The 25,937-nt window shown below is 46.1% G+C and overlaps 1 protein-coding gene and 1 pseudogene across 1 annotated transcript; both read right to left on the bottom strand.

The window, feature by feature from the left end:
* Positions 1-1,835: 1,835 nt before the first annotated feature.
* On the bottom strand, positions 1,836-18,692 carry LOC120848982 (soma ferritin-like). The gene is made up of 3 exons (XM_040221054.2): positions 18,431-18,692; positions 7,175-7,447; positions 1,836-2,046 (listed from the first exon to the last, which is right to left on the bottom strand). Exons 1-3 carry the CDS (start codon positions 18,533-18,535, stop codon positions 1,906-1,908), a joined length of 519 nt encoding a protein of 172 aa, XP_040076988.1. The 5' UTR covers positions 18,536-18,692; the 3' UTR covers positions 1,836-1,905.
* A 3,016-nt stretch (positions 18,693-21,708) lies between these two features.
* LOC115331095 lies at positions 21,709-22,185 on the bottom strand (annotated as a pseudogene).
* Positions 22,186-25,937: the final 3,752 nt, after the last annotated feature.

Raw genomic sequence — 25,937 nt, 5'->3', positions numbered from 1 at the left:
GTTGTATGCAGATATGAAGTTGAGTAAACGCGGAGACATACGGTTTAGAGAAGCTCGTTTTAGCGCACGCCGTTTTACCAACCCCGGTTTATCGAATGCCTTTATAGAAAACCCAGTTTAGAGAAAATGGCGACGAGTCGCCTTTTAGCGAATTCTGCCGCCGCGAAGCGGCGTGTATGGACAAATCGGGCGAGTTAACATTTTTGTAATGAGCCGCCACAAACTGCCGCCGCGAAGCGGGGGGAGCGCCATCTGGGGCCATCGCTTAACACGTGCACCACTGATACACGCGAGAAGTAGGAAAGCCGTTTTAAAAAGCGTCCCCTTTTCGATAAACGGCGTTTCTCTAAACTGAGGTTCTGCTTTCTCTAAACCGTGCTTCAATAAAATGTGTCCATGCAGGGGTTATCAAACTTTTTGGCCTCAGGGAACCCCAGCAACCTTTAAAGAGTGCCGAGAAACCCCTCCCCCTTCCCCGCTGTTTTGCTGACTGGATACACTTTCAATAGAAGAGTTCACAAAATATTTGTTGCACTGATAAAACAATAAAAAGCGGAACACACATTAGACTGAAGAGTGGGATTAAAATGCAAGACAGTATACATATTAGTGTGAAGGGTGGGGTTGCCTTGCTCGCATCAGCGAATCGATGCGTGGCTCAGTCACGCTTAGGGCCAGCCTCATATCTGCTGCCCGGTTCAGTCGGTTCCTGTGCTTGTTTTTCACGTAGCCTAGTGCTAAAAATGCCTCCCCACAAACATATGTAGTTGCAAAAGGAAGAACCATGTCCACTACCCTGCGAAAGAGGTGAGGAAACAGTGAGGCAGTCTCCATCGAAAATGCAACCCCATCTTGGCTGCTGAACTTCTCTTTGAGTGCAGTGAACTCAAGTAGTGAGCTCACTGCAGTGAGTGCAGCGAGCTTAAGGAACTCGTTTTCAATCTCAACAGCCTCATTGTTGAATGCTGTCATGTCCACATGGAAAGGGGACACAAGCCACTGAGCACTGGCCGCCTCCGGAAAGTAATTGGCTAAATGAGCCCCGAGCGTACTGATGTGAGCCATGATTACCGCTCTGTCAGAAGCAGACGGAGCAAGTTGAGCCTCACAGGTGCAGAGCCTCTTGAAAGGGCTTTGGTCTCCCCTGCTCAGGCGGCTCATCCAGCCCTGCAGTTTGCTGCAGAAGGCCCCGATCTGGTCAGCAGCACTAACTAGGGTTACCTGTCTGCCCCGATGGCTTTGGTTCAGTATGTTGAGGTGTTCAAACATGTCAACCAGGTAGGCTAGTCTCACGAGAAAAGAGCTCTCTACAAAAGGCTCAACAAGCACTCAGCAGTGCGGCCGCATGGCTGAGTGACCGAGTCCCGCATACTTCGATGAATAGTAAATCGCGTTTCGAGCTCAAAGCCCCGCGTCTTCTCGTCGCGTCCGTATGCGCGTGTAGGATGGGGGGGACCGACTTGGGTGCTCGCGGAACCCAAGCGAGCACTCCGCGGAACCCGTGTTCCACAGAACCCAGTTTGAGAACCCATGCTCTAAAACATACTTCGATGAAATGGCACTCGATCAACCGTAGTAAACCCGAGTCAACGATATGTAGAGGGAAACCAACCGAACTTCACAAATCGGTATGTTATATCCAAATGTGTTGTAATGAGCTTAGACTGTACCTTTCTCTTCCCCTCACCACAAACGAGGTCCACTATCATCTCCCCCGATACACAAGGGGTCCGTGAAATGACCTAGGTATGAGCAACTGTACAAGTCTTCCTCTCGCTTGAGTGGTGTGCGACCTTTTCGAGCACACCGTCCCTGGCTAGAGACAGGCACGAGGGTCGTCTGCAACTATTTATTGGAAACCAGCAGCTGCCCCGGCAGCTGGGATGGAGCCACGCAGCCTGGGGCTCAGTCGGACAGGGTCTCCTTGTCGAACATGTACTCTCCCAGGCCGGGTCCCACACGCTTCAGGTTGGTCACGTAGTCGGACAGCTCCTTGATGGCGTCCACCTGCTCGTTCAGATAGTTGCCCTCCAGGAAGTCGCACAGCTGCACAGAGAGCAGGGAGGTCAACAACCTTTGGGGTGCACATTAAGACACTGCCGGTCGTCAAAGTAACTAAGGATGCGGCAACTTTATGCCAAATGAAGGTTTGACCGGTTCGGCAAACCTTTTGAACTTTTGGTAAAATTCTACGAGGTTGAAGGCGTAGCTTGACGTCTACGCTAATGTTTCAAATTATTGCTAACATTTCAAATTCTTCAAAATTTTAGTGATATAAAAAAATAATGCGAAACAATAGACCCACTGCACCCTGGCTCTGCCAGGCGGCGCGAGCCGGTCTTCCAATTTCGGCACATTCGCATAAAGTGGCAATTCTGTGGTCAACAAATCTGGCGAGATACATACAATTGCATCGGCAAGTGCTACTCCCTGTTCATCGTTCATGCGGATCAGATGATTTGGAAACGGATGTCGGCATGAGCAAATCAATACAGTGGCTTTGTTTTTTCCACGATACTACTGTAGATAAACTGAGGCTTTTACACTTGGCACCGTGTATTTTACCCACAAAATATTGTAGCGAAAACACTCCAAAAGCCGGGAGACGTCATTTGAAATAAGGACACCGACTTGACATAACCGGAAAAACATGTTCCGTTTCGCGTCCCGTTAGGAAGGTGTCTTCCCAAGTACAGCAGCAATGGAAGGGCCTATCTCAACACCGTTCCATTTATCACGAGGTTCCAGCTATGCTTCAAAGAGGGGGCCCCGGTTTCTGTTGCACGAAGTGTTCTTCGGATGAACCACGATTCTAGCAGTTTTTGGTGAACCAATTTCTCGTCCCTCGCACTGTGTCGACAGACGCGACGGCTCCCGCAGAGGACACTGATGGAATTCTTTACGTTAATGCGCACTCCGTCGAGGATGCCTTTGTTTCAAACAAATTGCTTTTGCCCTCCTCGTCGAGGTGCCACCGGTGGTCTTTGGACTCGCCGTAGTCCAGTGGCGACAAGTTCCCGAAACGGTGCTCGAGCAAAGCTAGGTTTTCATGCAGACAGCGACAATGCTAACCAGCGACGCCGACATGAAGCAAAAAAAGAAGCACGCGCAGCTTCAGGTAAATTTCAGTTTTGTTGGTATAGAGAACCTAGATTTGAGAAAAGCGGCAACTGCTCCAACGAGTTGCAGACTGCGAGGAGTCAAAAGCATTCGCCGCCTGCAAACGTGTTCACCTCTCCGCCCAGTTTCCTTGCCACGCCGGCCACGAGACAACCAAAGGCTGCGCCAATCTGAATCTGCCCAGGAGGAAACCACCATTAAACTGAACATGCTCTCCATGGTTGGAGTTGCGCCTTCCCTTTTATCTAGGCTCCCTTCGCCATCGCCGTCCGCCACAACGGCTTCTCCGTGTGCAATGCGGAAAGGACACTTGGATAAGCAGCGGCAAGCAGACGACGATGCAGAGGCTGCCGCCGGCGGGCTTAGTACCATGTCTGCGGCCAGTTCTGGGTGGCTGCTTGGCCGCGGCAGCAGAGTGCGGCGGTCTGCCACTGGGTAAACTTCCAAAATTTTATCATTTTTTTTAAATTATTGCAAACTTTCTCTTCACTGTATTCGGGGGAGGCACTCAATTTCCTTCACTAAAAACAGATGCAAATACCTTGCCTGGCAATGTGCAGGCAAATACCTTGCCTGGCAAGTGCCTGGCAATGAAAAATTGTGATCGCTTCGCTGTAGCCGCTATTTCATTATAACCTACTTGGCTATAAATGGTCGCGACGGTACAGCCCACAAGTTCAGTTTTCAGGCAAGTCGCGTGCGATATATAGGCAACTTCACGCTTGTGTTCTCTCCTCAAGCACCTCTTTTGCGTCTGCTTCTACCAATGCATGAAGCACTACAGAGAATACACGGGATCTTGTAGGCGACGCTTCCTTGGACATCTGTCGGGTCAGGGTCGGGTCATTCGGCTCCGATGTAGTATTTGCAACTGTTCGGTAAGGCTTGAACTCAGAATGAATATGAAGGGGATGCGAAACACGGCTAAGCGGTTCAGACACACCCTTTACTTACGGAATACAAAACACTTTTATTACCATTTTTTTCATGCATTTCAAGTTTTTGTTTGATTTGTTTGCCGACATTATCAACAAATCACTTTGGGTTGTGTCGATTTTTCAAGGATTTATGCACCTGTGCTAATTCATTTGCGCCATGAACTTTTGTAATGAAATGGTGTTTGACCTGCATAAAAATGATTGTACTATTGTGAGTTGATTTGGATGGTGCAATCAAAAATCCATAAAATTTCCGGTACGCGGCTTACAATAACAGTTTAGTATTGATCCCATGGTTTGGCTGAACCCATAGCATTACAGGTATGTTCAAAAAGCACAACATACCATCTTGTTCTGCCTTGCCAATAAACTGCGTTGCGGGGTGAACATTGTTCAAACCCTAGGGTGCAAATCATTAACATCCTTACCTAAAATGACGAAGAGTCGTCAACATAGCGGCCGTAAAATTTAATAAGAAAAATGATGTTACTCAACCCCCTTCCTTGTATGCACCATAATGAATTTTCAACACCGACGGATACTTGCCTCCCCATCGGAAAATCATTCAGTTGGTGGTATGCCTCTTCACGGAAGGCGAAAAAACATTTGATGAGGGCAAGATCTTAGGAAAAAAAAGTTATATAATCTACTTTAAGCAACATGCATGTCACGAGCGTTTTGTCGTTAACTAAGGGTTCACATGCAACATCAATGGCAAGATCGTTCGGAACATTAGCAAAAAAGAGACCCTACATCCAGAGAAAACACACCCTCACGCCTCTTCCGCACGAGGGTATGTTCCCTCTGGACATAGTGTCTCCTTTTACTAATGTTCCAAACGACCTTGCCAATGATCTTGCATGCGAATGCTTCCTTAACGACGAAACGCTGGCGACGCACAAGCCGCTTCACATAGATATCTTGGGCTCCAGGATTTTGCCTTAATGTCTTTTCAACTCCCGTGGAAAGGTGTACCACTAAGTGAATGGCTGTCCAATGGGAAGCCCAGTATCTGTCAGTGCTGCAAATCTCATCATGGAGCGCAACGAGAAAAAGATGCAGAGTAACTTCACTTTCCCTGTCGAATTTTATGGTAGATATGTTGACACTTTTCTCATTTTGCATAAGAAACATGTTAACGATTTTCACCGAGATTTAAAGTATGTTCACCTTACAATACATTTTACTTCCAAGGCAGAACACGACGGTATGTTGGCCTTTTTGGACGTATGTGTAATGCGATCGGTTGAGCCGAACAATGGAATTATTGTAAGCCGTGCGAAACAGGAAGTTTTATAGATTTTCGATCTCACCACCCAATGCAAGACAAGCAATACAATGCAATCCACTTTTAATGATACCACATATAACAATGTACTGCTTATAACGATCAATTTATAGAGTTTCCAGACCAGAAGCAATCAGTTTCTAGTCCAGATACAACAATCTGGTTATAACTGAATTTCCGGGCTTTCTCATTATTGTTTTAAGTGCATTGCACTGTAGTAAAATCATTTTTGCACAGTTTAAACACCATTTCATTTAACAAACTATGGCTCAAACGAACAAGCACATGTGCATGAATCCCCGAAGAAACGACACTACACAAAGCGGCTTGTCGATGATGTCTGCAACCAAATAAAACAAAAAGTCTAAATGCGTGAAAAAGATAGTAACAAGTGTGTTCTGTATTCCGTATGTATCTCTGAACCGCTTAGGACGTGTTTTGCATCCCCTTGGTATTTGTACTGTGTTCACGCCCTACCGAATGATTGCGAATGCTGTGTCCAAGCCGAAAGACAGCTCACCCCAACAGACGTCCAGAGAGGCGTCGTCTACAAGATCCCGTATATCGACTGTAGTGCTTCATACATTGGCAAAACCGGACGCAGGAGAGGAACTCGACTGGAAGAACACAAGCGTGACGTCACCTATGCATCGCACGCAACTCTCCTCAAAACTAAACTTGTGGATCATACTTGGGCATCCGCAACCATCTTGGCGAGGGAGGAGCAATGGGGCCACCAGAAACTACTGTAAGTGCGGTTCTTTGGAAGGGACACGTCATCACGCAACAGAACCTGCAGCCCTCTCCCCGCAGCGTAAACGCAACTTTCCAATAAAAAACGACGGTGTCGAGGCAAGATCCTTACATTGCTGTTATACTTGCTAAATAAAGATACTTCCCGCACGAGGAAAAATGTTGAATGAAATTGTGTGTTTTTTTTTTTTTTTTATGTCAAATCTGTGTCCCCATTTTGATTACAAAGTTCTGTTATAACCAAACTGATCTGCCACCAAACGGGGATTTTTCGTGCCGCCTCGGCACTCCCTTCACCACAGAGGCGGTTCAATGTGCCACGCTGCAAAAGTGCGAAACTTCAGTCACGTGATGTGCACTCTGATGTTAATATCGCTTAGAGGTCAAACTTTAGTAAAGCTTGTTCCACAAGTTAGGAAAGGTCAAACCCAGTAGAACTCGAATCTGAGCAGGTTTGCTATATCCCTAGACAAAGCAGCTAGAACCCTTCTAACCCTTCTTTGTAATCTCACAAAAAAAAAAAGAAAAAAAAAAGGGACATGCAGGTTTTTTTGGAGGGATGTGAACACATTGGGGGGCCTCAAAACTTCCTTACTCCGTTCTGAATGCAGTTACACTTCTGGGATGTGCTCGCCATCACTTAGTGGCACAAAATGTTACTACTCGACAGAAAAATATATTAAACCTTTTTATTGAACCAAATTAATTTTGATGAGACGGATCAATTGATGCTTAGATTTTCTAGGTCGGTTAGCAAACAATAGAGATATGGGCATACAATGAAACTATGACTCTGCTGATCGGGAACAGTTAGGCAGTCACGTGTGCACAGCGCGCTACAGCTACTTGTAGCTTGCAGGCAGTGCTGTAGCAGTTTCATTTCACTCTACTTGCAGTCAGGGTTAGGCAGAAATACTCTCTAAAGTATTTGGAAATACAAATGCTGGCATACATGGCCGCTTCGACTCTGAGAGTCGAAGCGGGAGTAAAGGAGCACGGACTCGAGGGGCTGTCGTCGCATCCCATACGTAAAACACAGACGCCCCCTGGGGGGCGTCAGGAGAGGCATACGCACCTGCCCGTCGTCCCTCTCGGTGGCCAGCTTGTGCAGCTCCAGCAGGGACTGGTTGACGGTCTTCTCGAGCTCCAGGGCGGCCTGCATGGCCTCCAGGCCGGAGCCCCACTCGTCCTGGGCGGGCTTGGCGATGGGCTGCAGCACCACCCGGCCCCCGCGCTTGTTCTGGTACGCCATCAGCTTCTCGGCATGCTCGGTCTCCTCGTGCGAGCACTTCTTGAAGAACTTGTGGAACCCGGGCAGGGCCACATCGTCACGGTCGAAGTAGCAGGCCTGAAAGAGCCAAGAGGAGCGTGAACAGCAGATACACCCAAGAGTCTCCTGCACCGTCTCGCCGCCGACCCTACGTCGGCGGAGAAGAAACGGCAGTTTGGGCCGGTTGGCTCGAGATCAACTACAAATGCGCCCAGTGTCGTCCACTTTTTTGTCCTCGCGTATTTTCTGGCACTTTTGTAGCGGGCTACGGATCCGACAATGATCCAAAGGTGAACGGACGACAGCCATGCTGTGCTCTTGTACAGGGATGACTCGCTAACGTGGACCTCAGTTTCTCAAAACTATTGGTCATAAAACGAGTTGTTCCTAATAGTGTCATAAAAATGTGCACGACGACTGTATGACTAAGGACGGCAGCCACTCGTTGATAAAAATGGTACACGATTAGGTTACCGAGTAATGTGCATTGCAAGAGATGCAAATAACCGTGCATAAGACAAAGGAAAACATATTTTTCTTGCACATTTAAAGGGCAACTTCGCTCAATTCAGAAAACTTCGGGATAATGAGCGATTTCACATTAAGAAACACTAATAAAAGGCGCCACGTCATTTGCTTCGCGAAAAATGCGATATATTTTGTTAAGTCCTACTTTAAACATGAGCAGAAACCGAAAATTCGGCTCCGTCGGAAAACACTGGCCTCGGGCCACCAAAAACATGGCTACCACATGATACAAGATGTTACGTGATCCTCTATGCAACGGCGGGTAGGACCGCGGCAGGCCACCATTGGGGTGGGCATGTGCCAGGTGCAAGTGCCGTCTGCACCGCACTCTTCACCATGTTATGGTGTGTACGGTATCCAACGTCTGCACAGTTGCAGCATCAGTCTGCGCACGTGGTGTGAGCGAAAACTCGCAAGATAGTAATCATGAACAACGAGACGACAGTGGCAATTCCGACATGAAAGAAGGCAGTAATGGCGGGACGGCTCCCAAGAAGCGCACTGTGCAGGTGCATAAAGTCAATCGTGTGGATGCCGGTAGGAAACATTGCTGACCTCACCCATTATGCTTGTCCGAGAAGTAAAAACAAACAAAAAGAGGAAATGGTGATGACGTTTAGCTCGATGTTGGCTATGCCAACGCCGTAGCCTTGACTGCACCTCAATTCGCCCACTAGAGTCGTCCGATTTAGGCAACCTGGCAAGTTCCAAAATTTGCCGGAAGAAACATTTAGACAGAACTATGAAATAACATTTGGCTTGTACTGAACAAGACTGTTTTTTTGCTTGTACTGAACAAGACTGTTTTTTGTTGTTTTTTTTTCGATAAAAACAATGTGGCAGAGTTGCCCTTCAAAAGCATAGTTGTTCACAAATTTCAGCCCAGAAAAGAGAGGAAAGCTCAGTAATGCAAGTTAAGGCCAACTGCCAGAAACCAGAAAAAGAAAGACGAAGAAAAAAGGCTGTCCAGTGGATCAATGCACATAAAGGATGAGTGCAACGATTTTCGACTTTAGCCAATTAACTGCAAAAATTAATCTTTATCACCCATGGAACAGAACAGAAAATCACACTTCCTTGCAAGCGTTAGCTTTCATGTAAAAAACAACAAATCGAAGGTCAAAGTGCCTCTCAGCTATTCCCGCCACCTTTCGCTTCGCCTCTGGGGAATCACGTGGTTCCCCTCGAGTTCTTTCTTCAGAGACCCAAGCCTACTCCTCCACAATTAGACTTTTCAAGGATTAGAATCGTCGAAGGTCGCAGCGAGTGATTGACACAAAAGACTGTTTGCCACGGGGCTGACGGCAAGTGTAGCAGAGGAGTGAGACAGGTTTTGTTCACTTCCGCACATCCCCCAAAGTACATCACACAACAGTTCCATTAAAGGGGCCCTTTGGAGCGTTCTGCAATGGTCTATTTATGGCGGTAACTCAATCTACAGGCCCTAAGGATCCTAAAAATCATAAAATTACGGTCATGCGCGGCGGATTTTCCTATTAAAATTGCTATCAGAGTCCCCGGCACGCCCCCCCCTTTTTGAGATGACCCCGGAAAATGGGAGGGGCATCTCTTTACGCGTCAGCCAATAGCAAGCAAAGAATTCCGGCGTCACTATGCGTCACCAACACGGCCCACGGTCGACCGCCGACCCGCGGAGGAATCTCTCGAACACGCGCGGACCGTCGTCAAGGAACCCGGACTTTGTGCTCGGCAGTCATCGTTCGTCGCACCGCACCGTCGCGCTGCTACTGCAATACGCAGTCGCATCCCACAGATGGCAAGGAAAAGTTTGACTCGTTGACGTGGAAGGATCGCAAAGCTGGCTTTGGAGTCGGGATCCACGGGAAGAAGGAACATGCGTCCTGCAAACTCACGCCTGCAGACGAGCCGACGCATCACCCCCTAGCAACAAGCTTGCGGGGAGAAAACATGGTTCGCTGGTTTTGGAGCGATAATTGCGGACTATGTTTCCCACACCACAATCAGTTTAAGTTTTTCTCAAACTCTAATTTACAACAAGCTTAGAAAGTGTTGCAATAATAATGTTTGCATTCACTGCGAGATGCAGCATTTCCATTGGTCAAGTTTTAGCGAGGGGCAGGGAATGGGGGATTGTCTTCCAAGAGAAAATAGTCCAGATATATTTCTGCCATCTGCTTAATAAACGGTTTTGTAATCTAAAACTTTGTATACATATTAACTTGCACCTACTATGCAATATAACAACATAAACAGATGATCGCAGAAAGCTTTGGAGGGCCCATTTAACCAACACAAGCGGCTGCAGATCGGCAAATATTTGGTTTTCTTCTTTGCAACTTTGCACCGGAATAGCATTTTTTCGGGGCATGGAGACCCGTTTTTGGTCATTTGTGCTTGAATAAACAATACCAAAAATACAAACTGCCAATTCTTTCAACACTAAAATCATTCCACTACCTTCTTAAGGTAGTGGAATAGGGACTTGTCAAAGAAAAGCGAGTCGTAGGTGTCAGACGCCAAATGCTGACCACACATTGCCGAAACTTCTAAGCTCTGCTTAGATCGCCTCAGCTAAGAGAGAAAAATCTAACGTGTCGACAGATTAAAGTTTCTGTAGCAGGCGCAGACGGAGAAAGACCACCTTTTAAAGCGATAATCCACTATTCTTTCGTCCCTGGTTGCCGATTTGCCTCAAAATTGGCGAACGCATTGCAGACAAAGCTGTACTTGTCACAAATGTATTAGGTAACACAAGCTTCTTTTAGTGAAGTTATCAAAGTTTAAAGTTGGGTCCTCGCAGATTATTTTTAAAATGAAAGTCTCCACTGGCAGCGCTGAAATACCTGCCAGCCCAAAAACCATGAACTGTAATAAATCTCAGCATGGAGTCCACCACTGCACATAAAAGCAAAAAAACCCAAAAAAAACTAAGTGACACATTGAAGGATATATTGTGGTTAACTAGCAAATTATATAATTAGGTACTCACTCAGAAGCAGAGCTTTAGAAACCCTGTCGTTTGGACATAAAATAAAACAGATCAACAGCTGTTATCAGCAAGGTTTTCTTAGACAATGGGTTCAGTGGCACCTACAGGCAACAAAACCATGTCCTCTGCCTGAACCCACTAACCTATCCCTTTAACCTAAAGGGACCCTGAAAAGAAAAAAAAAAAACTTTTAAGAGTTTGGTTGAGACACACGAGTCAAAATATTTTACGCGAGAAATATTTTTTTTTTTTAGCAATCTTGACGGTGCGAGACGCAATTTAGTCGGCAGTCACCTCCTTTCCACTTGTTTTCTCTCTTGGCATTAGCGGGATCGTGGAGGAGAAGTGTATCGGCTTCGCCTTCATGACTGAGATGGTAATTCCAGAATGACCCACGACGTCTGCCTGTGACAGCACGGACTTCACTTGCAGAATTTCAAATAGATCTCTCGCTGTCAATATTACTTTAAAAAAAAAAACAACAAACTGTTTAGCATTTCTTTTTGTTTTTTTTTTTCACGCCAGTTTTATTTAGATTGTTTAAAAAAAAATTTCGGTTCTGGGGCTTTCTAAGATTAAAGAAGGCCCTGCAAAAAAAAAAGACAACAGTGAGAGGGCCTCTCACTGTGGCGAGACGACTAGCCTGTGTGCTGGAGACAATCCAAAGCCGGGTGCCACCCACTACACACTTAAATCGGAAGACTATGCAAGAGTTGAGCAGCACCTCATAGTCTGATCCATCTCAATCCTTGCAATAAAGGCTAGCCAATGCACGCAAAAATGTTCCTGGTTCTGCATTTTACAACTTTACTCGCCGACAGCTTAAATGTGGGGTGCCTCGCGATTTGTTCTTCGGCATTCTGATCGGCTAATATTGCAGCCCATTGGCAGACTCTTGGACTCCGTGCACACCCTACGTTTCTCGCGCTGTTCGTCACCATAACCTTTCCAAGAGCTCACCAGCTGGCACCATTTTGCGACTTACCCCCATCAGCCAGAAATTTCAAATATCAAACGTTGAACGCCGCCCGCGACGCTGGCCATTCAACGTTTTGGAGGATTATCTCTGCAAAGATAATCTCCAGAAAGCCTTCGCGGCCTTTGCGAAAATTAGCCAATGGGGTGCGGGTAGGGGACACCTCAGACATGTCCGTTCCTTCCATTGCTTCGGTGGTGCGCAAAAAACCAGCTCTCTTCAAAACACGGCCTAAAACCAGTTCAGATTCCGTTAAATCGTCGTAAAACAACTTCCCCAGACATTGTAGATTAAATACGCTGCGTTATTGGAGATCTGAAATAAACCGTTTGGATAACGCGGCACAGCGGGGGTACATACAAAATGTTGTTCGATTGACGAGACCCGTTAGACTGTGTTGCAAGCGAAGATAACCCGAGTCTTTTAGCTATCTTACGTGATCAAATATTTTGCCGAGCGTATGGTGGCGCAAAAGTATCAGCGTAAAATGAAACAAACATTTCAGGTGCATACATTGTCGCACACGGACTTCCTAAAAATTATTTGTATGTGATCACAAAGATGGTAGAATGCCGTCAAAACGCCAAGAAATGCCATTTGCCATAATACGCACGAAAAATATTAAAATGTGGCCATTTAGTTGACACCAGTGTTGGAAATTGCAGCTACTAGGCTTTCGCAGTCCACCTATAAGAAAACCCAGAGCTCAGAGCTGTCGGCTAACACCGACACCAGGAGCGCATGCTTATCCCCTGGTTCAAGACAAGGATGGGGGGGTAAAGACTGGAGCAGAATGCGGCAAAATCCTGGCCGCCGACATTGGAGGTCCCAGGAGAAGGAACGAGACAGAGAGCAACAGAAGAGCGGAAAAAGAAAGCAGGCGAAACACTAGGCACGCTAGTCTTGCCGCAACCAGATGAAATTGCTGGAGCGCTTGTCAACTTTACTTGTATGACGGGCGATTCCAGAGCTTTTCTCCAAAGTAAGCTAGAAAAGAACAAGATATAGACCTTACGGGGGATATTTTGCTGCTTTGTGCACATTAAGTCATCGCCAGCGATATTGCCGCGCGCGCAGCTGGCCAAGTAGGCAGCGGGCGCATGGCCTAACTGTTATCGTACCTGGCTCCCACGCGAAAAATCAGGGTTCGATTCCTGGGAGCGACGCATCTTTTTGTTTATTCCTGCAGACTAGTATTCTGGTAAATTCGAGAATCCTGTTGCTTGCTCGAGGTCCGAATGTTCTACGCGTCGAACTTTCGAGCAACAGTCAGTTTCGCCCCAGCGTTCGACTCTGCTCTTTCGCCGACTTCGACATCCGCGACGCTTTACTGTTATCTTCCGTTTCCTTTTTTATTTTTGGGCACAAGTTCGCCCCCATTAAACATTTAGTTTCTTCAGTTATCATCGCATCATCACTTGTCATTCGTGACAATATGGGCCCATCGGGACTGCCAACTGGGACTGCCAATGTCCGGGTGTCCATGCCCTGCGTTCCCAAGCGGCCCCAACGCATGGGGCCTTTTTCTCCAGATTATATGAACTACTGACCAAGACTGCTGCTGGAGCAATCTATGGGGTTTGTTGTTTTCGATGTTTGTTTCTCTTTGAATTTAAGAAAGCACTAATAACCCTCTGAAAAGAAAAAAAAAAAAATCTTCAGTCTAATTGAGACATTCAAATAAAAAAAAATGTTTAGAGCAACATTGACGGCTCAAGACGCGATTCAGTCGCAATTTATAGTCGATAATTGCCTTCTTTCCACTCTATATCTCTCAGCATTTCGGGCGCACGGAAAAGAGGTAGATCAGATTGGTTATCACGTTGAGGTGGAGTGTGTATGATGATTCTGTGACGTCATCGACTTTTGTGGGGAGAATTTAAACTAAATCTTGTGACTCCAATATTGCTCTTCAAATTATTATTTTTTTTTTTCCACATAAAATTCATTTTTGGACACACATTACCCAACCAGACTGCTCAAAAAAAAAAAAAAAAAAAAACTTTTTTTAGTGGTTGTTAGTGTTTTATGGGATTCATTTTTCATGATGATCAAACAATTACATCTATCTGAGTCTATGCTGAAAACAACCGGTCACAAGATTTCCCAATCTACAGGCCAGAAGCGCGTGACCTGAATGCAGAAGACATAGAGGACGCCAGGTACAGACGAGAGAAAGATAAGAGATAAGGGGCGAGATTCATGCACAAAGAAGCGGCCTCGCAGACGGTTCGATGGGGGGCGGAGTTTCCCAAAGTTTTTCTTGCTCAAGGTCAAACTAGTTTTTTTGTTTTTTTTTTTTTTTTCCTGATAAAGCAGGTTTTTTTTTTTGAGGGGGGGGGGGGAGGCTCTCTTTTGGGGTTGACAGGCACATGTGCGCCAGGGGTGGCCACACTGATGCTACCAAAGTGCCATAAAAGGGAACCATTTTAAGTGAAGAGCAGCACTAAAAAAGGGGCACTGCACATTTTTATTTTTCCTTCTCAGTCGGTAGCCACGGCGAAGTCCACTCGTGAAGCGATTGCCCAATATGTTTACTGAAAGTCCCCATTTGTAAAACAATTTTGTTTTACGTGCAGGCTGGCACAGAAATGACAAATCACAAGCTGCCTTTTTTTTGTTCTTAAAGACATTCCTTTTGTTTATGCTTAAAGAGGGGGGGGGGGTGACTAGGCTATTTTGTTGAAAGTCCACTCATTGGCCTATTTGACGAATTGGCCTGTTTGTCGAATAGGCCAATTCGTCACAGGGCAATGCGAAGGGAAAGTCGAAGAGCCCAACTGGTCGTCACTTTTTCAAAGCCAAAAAATAAAATTTTTGTCCTCAAATTTTAAAGCAAATACTGCCCTATAATAATCCGTAAAATTGCCGCACGGTAGTGACCTCCAGTGTGCTCTCTCTTGTTCAAGATAACAATGTGCCACTTCCACGGTGCAGTGGGGAACGGTCACTCAGCCGCACATGTATCACTGGGGTGCGTGTTTACTTACCCGACCCACCAAGTCATGCCACTTAGCAACAGCAGCCTTCAGCGGCTGCTTATTAAAAATGTAGCGCCAAGGCGCAAGATTTAGAGCAGTGGCTCCCACCATGTGCCATGTCAGGGGCTAATTACATTATGAACGCGCACCACAAGCTGCACTGATGGCACAGAGCTCGGAGCTAGGACACAGAACAGCACGAGCCTAGCAGCGATCAACGGTGCAGCAGGGAGGTCTCAGCAGAGTGCCACCTTTATGAACTTTAACAGTTAAAATGACGAGTTTGTTGCTTTGCATCGACGCACGTCTTACATGACCGACACAAACTGGCCGTTGATGTCGCCTCCGGGTCACCGATTTGTGTCGGTCAGAAAAGACCTGATCTACGACAGTCACATCGCCTCTCAGGAGATATGTTTGCAACGTCTACATCTCCGCTATGCCACCCACCCTCGAGAAGTTATGCGCAACCTGCGTGCCACACCATGCAGGTAACTGTAGGGCCATGTACATCCGGTATGTGTATTGAGATACGGCCGAAAGTATAATGCCCTACAGCTTGCAGACCACATTCTTCCTTCCTAGTTTCTTCCTTTTCTGGGAAAAAGGAGAAACTAGGTAATCTAAAGTGGAGAGGAGCGACCTCCTTACCACAACAGCTTTTCTCGTGCATGGTTTTTCCCTTGCACTGTCTTTCTTATGGTGCACCCGACTATAGCCACAATGCACCAGAGCATGAAAACAGAACTTCGGCATTCTTTTCACCACCGAAGAGGAGCCCTATGACGCTGGACGCAGTTTTCACGTCGGCAATGCTCAGCACAAAAGGCGACGCGACCGTCCTTCAGCCTAACCACAGGCCACGCCACATTTGCCGATATCAGGATATCCAATGGACGAAATATGTTGGCCGTGCGCACCACGCGGTGAAGCTGCCGATTGCTTCAGCAGATTCCCACTTGTAGCCATAACTCGTGTGCATGTGCTGCCATGGTTGGTTTGGCTTGGCTGCATGTCAGCTTAACTGGCTTGGAAAGTGCATTTGTTGTGCAAGTAAATACCGTGAATAGCTTATGGAGAAAAATTCAAGTGATAAATTACGCACCATCTAGTCTTAGACACTGAAGCCGCTTCACCCGTGCTATGCAAATGCTGTCTGCCAATCGCAGATATAATGGATGCCTACAGCGACGGGGCGCTTATGTGTTTTTCGCATATTTTCTAACTTGCTTAGAACAGGGGAGTGGGCACTTATGTCATTGGATGATTTCTGCAATGTTTCAAAAGTAACAAGTGGGCGCTTACCGTGACATGGCCACGCGCTGTCGGTGTGCAAAAGGGCAATGACACATCAAAATCTTTTTTTTAATATCCGAAACGATTGAAAACTATGCCGGCACATTACCCTCAAAATTCGAAACTTGGGAATTCAGTATTTGTGAGGTAAAAAAAACAATTTCCAAATGCCGAATTTGAAGTTCCAGCACAATCCACGCCAGTGCACTGAATACAAGTTTTGCGGTCTCCTGCGCGTCTACTTTCTCTCGAACCTCCGCTCCACGCTACAAAGCAAAGCGCCGTTGTCACCGCGACCCGAAGCGTCGGCGGACCGACCAGGAAGAAACCAGTTTCTTCCCCCGACTCACCGATCCTCCCCCGCTCTAGCACCACCAAGTTTTCCGAGGGAGCATACAAATCCAGGAAGCGACATCACACTAAACTCTGAATATTGGTATTTCAAAAAAGTAGTGCGTTCGTAATTTCGTTAAAAACATGTTTTATGATTGCCGTTATTAAACGTTATAGCTCATAATTTTTGACGTCGCCGATCAAAAGCGAGGAGGTGAACAGCGGGAGAGAAAAACGCCAAATATAAAAAGGCGCGCGCAAGGAAAATTTTTTTTGCAATGAGTTTTCTTTTTTGTGTGTTTATGACTACAATGTGCATCGTTTTAGACAAAAAAAAAAAAATACGACCTTTGGGGTGTCAGTGCCCCTTTAACGGTATTTCGTGCCAGTTCAGCCTTTAGATGAACTCAAACTGTCGATCTCAGTTTATTGAGTTCTGCAAAAATCTTAAAGAAGTTGCAGAAATGACAAAACTGAACTCGCCATAGAGCTTCGCAGAAATATTCTTTGCTATAACTACGCCGAAGACCTCGATGGTATGTTTCCCTCTGAATGCCACCAAATACAAGCTCTCCTCCTATACCTCTCCGCAGAAAAACGAGGTTTCTAACACGCAAAGAATGAGCATTTGAAAGTACCAGGAAGCTTTATGAGCTCTACCCAAACTTCGACATCGCACTCGGCACCTTCCTTTGAATGCCAACAGAAAACTGCAGCGCCAAACGGTGCTCCTCGTGCTCGAAGCCCGCAAAAGTTTTACGCACCCTAAAGTGACAAAGCACCAACTCAACTGCCTTGCACTGCTCACTATAAAGTGTCAACTTCTGCACTTGTCAGAGTCCGACGGCACCATACACCATTGCTATTTTAAGCTCATACAAGTGTTAAGAAGTGACAATCGGTAACCCTCTCCGAAATTTGCAGGAAGTGGGCAGTGCACAGAGAATTGTGCGAGCAAGTAGGTTTCATAAGACCAGAGGGAGCTGCACTTCCAAAGACTGCAAAGGGCAAAAAAAGATTCCTGAATCTGGGTTAAAGAAGACTGTATCTCAGATACATCTTTTTCTAACAAAATTTTAATTTCTTTTAATCAAAAGCTGCCACGTCGAATAAAGACGTCACAGTGATAGCAGCCGTGCCACATGTTACTATCCACCTGCAGTCAGGCGTTGCACGCTCGCTAGGCCAGAACGCTGGCGCCGAAGACGTCGGACACACAAGGACGCCTGTTTGGACGATCTTACTGGTTTGTCGCCAAGGGTGAAAGGCGCAAGGACGTCCGTCTGTTAGCGAGTGGTTTGCCTCGAGGGGCCGGAAATTTCGCTCGCGTCGCCAATCACTGCTTTCTCTAGCGCAACCGTTGGCAACACGCAACCGAGATCGTTGCCGAAGCCGTAACGCGTACGAGCCAGATACCCTAACCTAAAGTCCGAAAATCCACTCTCTCGTCCGTTTTTTTTTTTTTGTTCTATTTTTGTGTATGCGGTTTCGACGGCACGAAAAGGTAACCGCCGCCTGCTATGGAACGGCGGAAAGGTTCGAGACAGGATGCGATCAACCAAACACATGCGACTCGCACGAAACTTCGATCTAAAATAATTTTTTACAATTATTCGCTAAACAACCTAAAAAAAAAAAAAAAAAAACTGCGGGAGCGCCATGATGGATCGATGGAGGCACGTGATCCTCTATCATAGTACCCAGACAGCCCAACATTCGATTAGAACCAGCTTGTAGAGAAAAGAACGGCAGACACGCGGATATTTTAATCCCTAGCCCCAGCGCACTGATCTCAGATTTTTAGACTAATCCACTGCGGATAGGGGAGGAGACACCCAAGTGCGCAATGGCGCACTTACCGAGAAAGCCGCATACATGTACGGCTCAAGCATTTACGCGCCGTGCACTGAAGCCAGGATAGTTCGTTTTTCGACGCTGAGCTAATCAAGCCACGGTATGTTTTTTTTCTTCCTTACCATGGAGGCGTAGACATAGCTGGCGTAGAATTCCATGTTGATCTGCTTGTTGATGCGAGCTTCGCAGTCGACGTGGTAGTTCTGGCGGGGCTGAGTGGCGGCCATCTTCGCTGAATGGTTCTCGGCACGAGCTCAAGGGCTGTTTTCTGCTGCAATAATAGAGAGGTTAGCGAGGGAGGAAGGCGAACCGTTTGGCGATGCTCGTTCAATCACTGTTGAAGCAAAACACCGACCAAAACATGGCCGCGGACGGGGGACGAGCCCTTTTATAGGCTCGGTCCGCTGTTCCGGAAACCGCGCTCCCTCCCCGGAAACGGATCCACATTTTTTCAGCCGATTCGCTCGATATTTCGTCTTTGCGGTGAATTTATGTTGAATTTAGTCGTTAAAATAGGCGGAAACTATTTTATTGGACATATTAGTAATTAAACGTGAGTGTTAATTAACGACGCACTTTGTTTTCCAACAGCTCATGTGATTCTGTATCATCCTTTGTCTACGCTGTAAACAAAGCTAGAGCTCGTTACGCTGATTGTTAGGGGGTTAGCAATTCAAGATCATAAATTAGTAGACCTTACACTAGCGGCAGACCAAATGTCTGCTCTAATGGGGGTAGTTTCCAGGTTCGATGACATTTTATGACAGCAATGACAAAGGAGAAAGGGGGGCATCTCGCGACAATCATTAGAAATCATGTGGCAGCAAGGTACTGCGAGTGTCTACCAAGGAGGATTTATATCCTCCTTGGTGTCTACCAATCAGTAACGAACGCTATAAGGCGACACACAACCCCTTCCTTCTTTTTTTTTTATCTTTTTTTTTTTTTTCTTTAAAAACTTGCCATTTACTCCTTATGCTCCTGCGTGATCATTTGGGCTGTGTGAATACCACGGAGAGAAACATTTAAAAAAGCTGCTTATGGCAGTTATGGTTACCTATTTTCAGCCATGAATGCTGCAGCTCTCTCAGGGCTGGGCAGCGATACTCCAAAAGCATTCGTGAATACATACCGAGATACATGCTTTTTAAAGCCCGAAATAAGGTGCTGAGGTACATTTGTCTTTCATGCAACGGGATATCGCTGCTACTTCTGCAAACACGGCGAAAAAGGATTGAAATACATTTGTTTGCTACGCGGGGAGCGTGCAGTTCGTGGCGAATGAGAATAATAATTTAATCTTGTGCCCCTTACCTAGAACGCTTTATTTATCATTAATGCCGCTAAAAAAACATGTCACCCCCGTTGAACCACATAATTACCGAAAGGTAAAAACTGTGTACCGCTTGACAAAAGGCGTCTGGCCGAAATGAACCCTGTTTTGCCGTGAGGGCCCATTTCAAACTGTCGGCTTATTTGCTACTGAGTCACCCATTGTGTGGGGAGATCGGAAAACAGGGCTGTACTTTTTCTCCGCTCAACGCCTTTACAGCGTTCACTCTGCTAAATTGGAAAGAGCGAGGGCTTTGTGATTATGAGAGGAGCTGAATTTGGTTATTCTTGCAAATAACCTTGTTTAAACCAGTTTATTTTATGTTGGTGACTGAGACGAATTATTTTACAGGGCGGGTTTACATTGCCATGCGCGTCTCCGAGCAAAAAAATCCGTGGCCGAAGAAAGAAAAAAAAAGAAAAAGCGTCCGTGGCCGAACGGTTTTCATCCTTGGCTCCCACGAAAAGGGCCACGGTTCGATTCCTGGCAGCGGTAGTACCCTTTTGTTATTTCTGCAACCGTCGCGCTCGGGAAAATTCGAGAACCGGGTTGCTTATTCGAGGTTAGAATGTTCTACGCGCCGAACCTTCTATGCCGATTGTTCCAGGAGCACTCTATTCTGTTTTGGGCGCCAGTTCGCCCCTTTGAACGTTTTGTTTGCTTCAGTTTTCGTCGCCTCATCAATTGTCATTCGTGACAATATTAAAATCCGAAGCAACTTGCACAAAACCGATATTTTTATCTTTTAAATTTATCTTTAAAAAGGCCAAACAATATAACGAGATAACTAAGTCTGCCAAAGTATCGCGATACGAGCGATACATTGTAAATGTATTTCACTACTGAGATACAAATACATTTTTCAAACGTATCTCGATACAGAGATACAGACACTCAAAAATATCTTACTGTTCAGCCATGAGCTCTCTTTGCAACAGCTAAAAACCATTACTAAAAGGCAACAAGTGGGAAAAAAAGCCTGTCATTGGATGTTTGATGCCGAGAAAGTCTGGGTGAGTTTCAATCACGTCGACGAAAATTTGGACGAAAACGGTGATAATCCTATCTCAAATATACCTTAGAAAGTGACGTCACCCACCAGAATCCGAGACGTCAGTGTTTTTTTCGCAGAAATTATTTTTGCACCTTCTTCCGTCACCACTGGAAGGAAATCCGGAAGACAGACATACGCGTAGACGATGATGAAATCGCGTGTAAAGACTGTCTCGATGATGTCACGCATCATCCCGGAGCACGCATAGAAGCAATCGAGACAGATGAAACTTCTACCCCACCTAGAAAACAAGGCCTCAGCAAGACGTCATCGTTATTAACAGTCCACCCGAAGTCACGCTGAAGCTCGCCATGGGTTGCCTCAACGAAGCAGATGCGTCCGTCTTGGCTTTCCGAGCTCGTTGTGAGACTTATATAGCGGCGACGCTGATACAGACAAATGCGGAGGGCAAGTTCGTCTGCTTCCTTCGCAGGGGTTACGGTGACGTCAGAAGGATGCCGAGCTCCGATTTGCGGTCTACCCACTACACCTCATTCAGAGCCAATCAGAGCTCGGCGTCTTTCTGACGTCACCACAACTAATACGCAAGAAGCAGACGACTTGCTCTCTGCATGGTCGGTAACAGCCTCAGGTCAAAAACCACGTGGAAGCTTCTCCCACCTCTTTCCCCTTTAGCAGAGCGAATGCTGGAGAGGAGGTTGCGTCGCCTTTTTCCAGCGTTCGCTTCGCTAAGCTGGAAAGAGCTGGGAGAAGCTTCCACTTCTTTTGCGCGCTGACATTTTTGTCTCAGCATGCGTATAGTAGTGCTGACTATGCGGAATATCAGACAGCCCGCATGCGGGATCCGGATATTTCGGTGCAGGACGTTTCGGTGTAGGACTTTTCGGTGCGGACTTTTCGGTGCACGGACTTTTTGGTGTACGGACTTTTCGGTGCACGGACTTTTCGGTGCACTGGCGTTTCGGTGTAGGAAGCAAGCATAACATCTGAGGCCAGACCTAAGATTTTAACTTGAAACATCGTTTATTCACAAAACAAATGCAATCAAAAATTTAGAAGGATACGTTACGAGCAACGCCTCTGAGAAATCGAAGAGCATGGTTGCGGTCTTACTCTCTAGCGAGTGTCTGCAGGTGCTCGGAAACCTTCACATATTTTGTTGCCTGCTTGAATCGCTGCCCCATCTCAAGTTGCGTGAGCCGGTGAAGCTCCATGCAGTCCTCTCTTCGCAGAACCTCCGGGAACCTCTAAAGGGACGGGTGCGAGCACTGCACATGAGCCTGGAAGCCCCTGTGCCATGCTTCCACCGAGTTGGTGGTCTTGGAGTCGCACTGGAGCACGGTGTCGTGGTGATTCCAGAGTTCCACTGGAAACTGTGCGACTCGCCTTCCCCCAGCCGTTGGCAGTCCTATGAAGGTATCTTCAAAGTAATCCATCACTGGTTGCAGAGCTGAGTGTACGCTGGATGCCAGTTCGGTTAAGATATCCTCCACATCACTCCGGGGTACCATGGAGAGAGCAGGTATCATGAGGGCCTCCAAGTTGATTTCAGGATCACAGGCATATAGTTCTTGCAGCCCTTCAGATTGAACCTTGCGATAAACGCACTGCCATATATGAAAGAAGCACCCACGCACGTCGGATGTTGGCAAGACGGTCTTGAAAGCGTTAATGGCTGCAAGTTCGTAGTCCACTATTATGGTGCTTGGCTCGCAGACCCGTCCACACTCGCCAATAAGGGCGCTCAGAGCTCGCGTGTCCGTACGACAGTTTTTGCGGGTTAGCAGCATATAAGCCGCGGGCGCAGAACAGATCCGCTAACTTCACAATGTAGGCTGTAGACTTGGAAGAACAGTTCCGGTGCAACCTTAACTGTACCGTCGGCAAACCATTTCTTGGATGTTTGAAGAACTGCAATCATCTGCGGACTCCAGAAAATAAGGAAGCGGTCCTGATCTTGCACACCGGAGTCGAATACAAGAAACCTCGAGCCGTCTTTCTTCAGCGCGTAGTTAGCTGGAATGGCAACGTCTTCTAACCTCAAGGGTAGGGGTATGGGCCTTTGCTTCTTTGCACGAACTCTCCTGCACGTAAAGAAGTTGGGATATAGTTGGCATCACGCTTCAAAACAGTGACACATGTGAATAAGAAATGCATGCAATGTACGATTTTAAACACTACGTGGGGCTACGCCCTAAACACCTCTAGACTGTGAAATAAAAACAGCAAACGACTAAAGAAGTAAGAGGGGGACAAGACTGCTCATAGTCGTGAACTGTAGCGCGCGCCTTGTTATTTATTCTGTTTTTATGCGGAGAGCCATGCATTTAAGCGGCCTGTCCTGTTCCCCTCTTATTTTCCTAGTCGTTTGCACTTTTCTTTTTTTTATTTGACAGTCTAGATGTTTAACCGACTAGCCCATCAGAGGTACGCGTTTAAACACTTTTTTTTTTAACAGTAAAAATAACGAAAGTATAGTAAGTATTTTCCCACAGCCATTTTTCATACCGCTTCTAAACTTTGTCCTCCCAAAATATATTATTAAGCTCTATATTTGCAAACTGGGTAGCAATTATAGTAGCCTCTAAATGCTTACCTCAATGTTCTCTTGATGGCATCTTGAGGTGGCAGGTAGCTACACGCTTCCGGCGTCATCTCGGTGATGAGGCGTCCGACACCGGCTTGGTTGCATTCTTCCGTTGTTTTGGCTTTCTCCTTCATCGAGGAGTAGGCCAGCTTGGCTTCTTGTTCCATTTGGCAGGTGGCATGAGTATGTTCGTTGATGAGCTGCACGACTTCCCCATCAATGGTATGTGCCCTTGCCTTGCATTCGAGCTTCCTGCTGCATGTCCAATATGTGTGCGAGGAACAAAAGGTGAATTAAATCTAAGTCGTTTAGAGCTTGACCATTAAGGACTGTCCACACTGCCCCATTTTCTTACGTTAAGTTACGTTATGAAATATTACGTTGAAGTCACCGGGACTTCTGTGCCCCATATTAAGTGAGGCTACCAGTTCAAGGGAAAAGCATGACACGCGACATTCGAGGCAGGAATGTTTCGGTCGTAACTTAACGTAAAAAAATGGGGCAGTGTGAATCAGTCTTTTGTCTGGTATTAAAGGGAAGCTGAAACACTTCCTAAGAAAAAAAAAAGGAGTGAGAGGTGAAGTTTGGCGTATTTTTATCCCTTGAATCTGAATATCAGGTTCGTTTGTTTCTGAAGATGTAACTAAACACGAGAAAACACAAAGAACCTCCGACCAGTCGTGACGTCATACTAGAATCTTTTGGCAGCCAAACGCCTGTCGCGCGTGTGGGCAGCACGTGCAATTGCAAGCTTGCCAGGTATATTCCCCCGTACTGACACCAGTCGTAACGTCTCTTTCTGACTTAAAAAAGAAACAAAAAAAAAACAAGAGTGCGCGTACATAGTTTTGATCACAGGCGTTGTAGATACGTGAGAGTGGAGGTTCCGAAAACTCCTAATATGACGACCCGCCCCGGGAAGGGGGGCTTCAGTCGTACTTTAAAAATTAATTTCTGCAGGCTCCATGAACAATATTGAAAAATAATCTCGATATTTGTGATCCTGGAGAACAAATGAAGACGATTTAGGTGTTTTCCCTCAAATACAAAACCGCTTCAGTTTTCTTCGATAATAATTGACTAAGAGTCATGTTCCATTATAGTGATATTTTATTCCATATACGATTAGGCCACAAAATACGCTAAAAATAAGCTAAACAAATTGATTGACTTCGCGGTCTTTCTTACAGATTTAAAAACATATCGCTATCTAATGCTTTAGGCAAACAGTACTCACCTTCTCTTTGAAGCAGCGCTCCTTGTCGTATTCGAACCCTTCGTGCAGAAGTTTGGACCCTCCACGATTACTCCGCAAATAGACCGTCATCCTAAAGCTACCACCTCGACTCAACCAACATCAAGCGAAATAGGACGATGACATGCAGATGCCGCGCTTTTATCCTCGTTTTTGGACAGCAGTTAGCGCTGTACCAACGTTCCTGGGGCACCGGTAGGTTTTGGTTCTAAGCGGACGTTGTAGATACCAAAGTCTGTGGTTTGGGGTTGGTTTGAGGTACTTAGAAGTGAGCAAAAGATTCGTGCTTATCACACTGTTTCTGTAACTGCATAATGTTCGGAAAAACAAACGAGGTAGCTGTGTTCGACACGTCACTGTTTTACTGTTTTCGTACCTTATCTTCTCGGCTTTAATTTCAACCCACTCTATTTTACACTAGTCTCGGGTAGTTTAGAAATATGATCCTCATTGTCCTTTGTGTGTCCCCGTTGCCCTTCTTTTTTGTTTCCTAGTTTAATTCTTGGAACTTTCCAGTGACTTGAAAGGGTTTTGCCCTTCTGTGACCCCCCGTGTAAGGGTTTAAAGTTGCTAATGGCTTGAAAGGATTTTGACCAATTCACTGTTGGTGCCTTCGAAAAGGTGTACACGCTTCGTTTAGGTGTTATAAAAAATATGTTTCAGAAAAGACCGTGCACCGAAAAGTCCGTGCACCGAAACGTCCGTGCACCGAAAAGTCCGTACACCGAAAAGTCCGTACACCGAAAACTCCGTGCACCGAAAAGTCCTTGCACCGAAATGTCCGTGCACCGAAAAGTCCTACACCGAAACTTCCTACACCGAAATGTCCTAGACCCCACGCATGCAGCCCAGTGACTCGACAGTTTTTGACAGTGTGATGAGCGTCAGAACGGCGTGTATTCTGCTCACAGTTCTCAAAAATAATATATTTGTGTGCTTTTTTCTTCGTAGCGAATAATTAGTGCTTGTGACATCGGACGGTTATTAATTTCATTGTTGATCGTGGCACCACGATCAATCTGAATCAGCCTATTTTGTTAACAGCGGAGTGTGCTTTGTCGTTTGTATTGGTTGTCGTGACTTGTAAAAAGAACTGTCAAGAGACTTTAGGCGAATCAACTGAACAGGTGTTTTATTTCAGTGCTGTTGTTATGGTCATTCATCAAATTTCGCCAGATAAAGTGTGCGACATACGCACACTGTTTGTCTGATACGCAAGACAAAACAACTTTCTAACCTAACGTCATCGAACGCCTACGAAAAAAACGTAGGTGTCCGTCGCTTTAGTGATAGGGCCTAAAAATCAAATTGACTCACGCTTTCGACAGAACTGAATGTGAAACTGCAAAAGTAGCGACCTTAACTATAAATTTATTTTTAAGTGTATTTATTGAATGAGTTGCTGAATACATCCCTGTTCCTTGGCACACAATGTTCGA

This window comes from Ixodes scapularis, unplaced genomic scaffold (assembly GCF_016920785.2).
Source record: "Ixodes scapularis isolate PalLabHiFi unplaced genomic scaffold, ASM1692078v2 PGA_scaffold7__128_contigs__length_106722199, whole genome shotgun sequence".
Classification (NCBI taxonomy): Eukaryota; Metazoa; Arthropoda; class Arachnida; order Ixodida; family Ixodidae; genus Ixodes; species Ixodes scapularis.
Note: the sequence above shows the minus strand (reverse complement) of the source record. Positions and strands in the feature narration are given on the sequence as shown.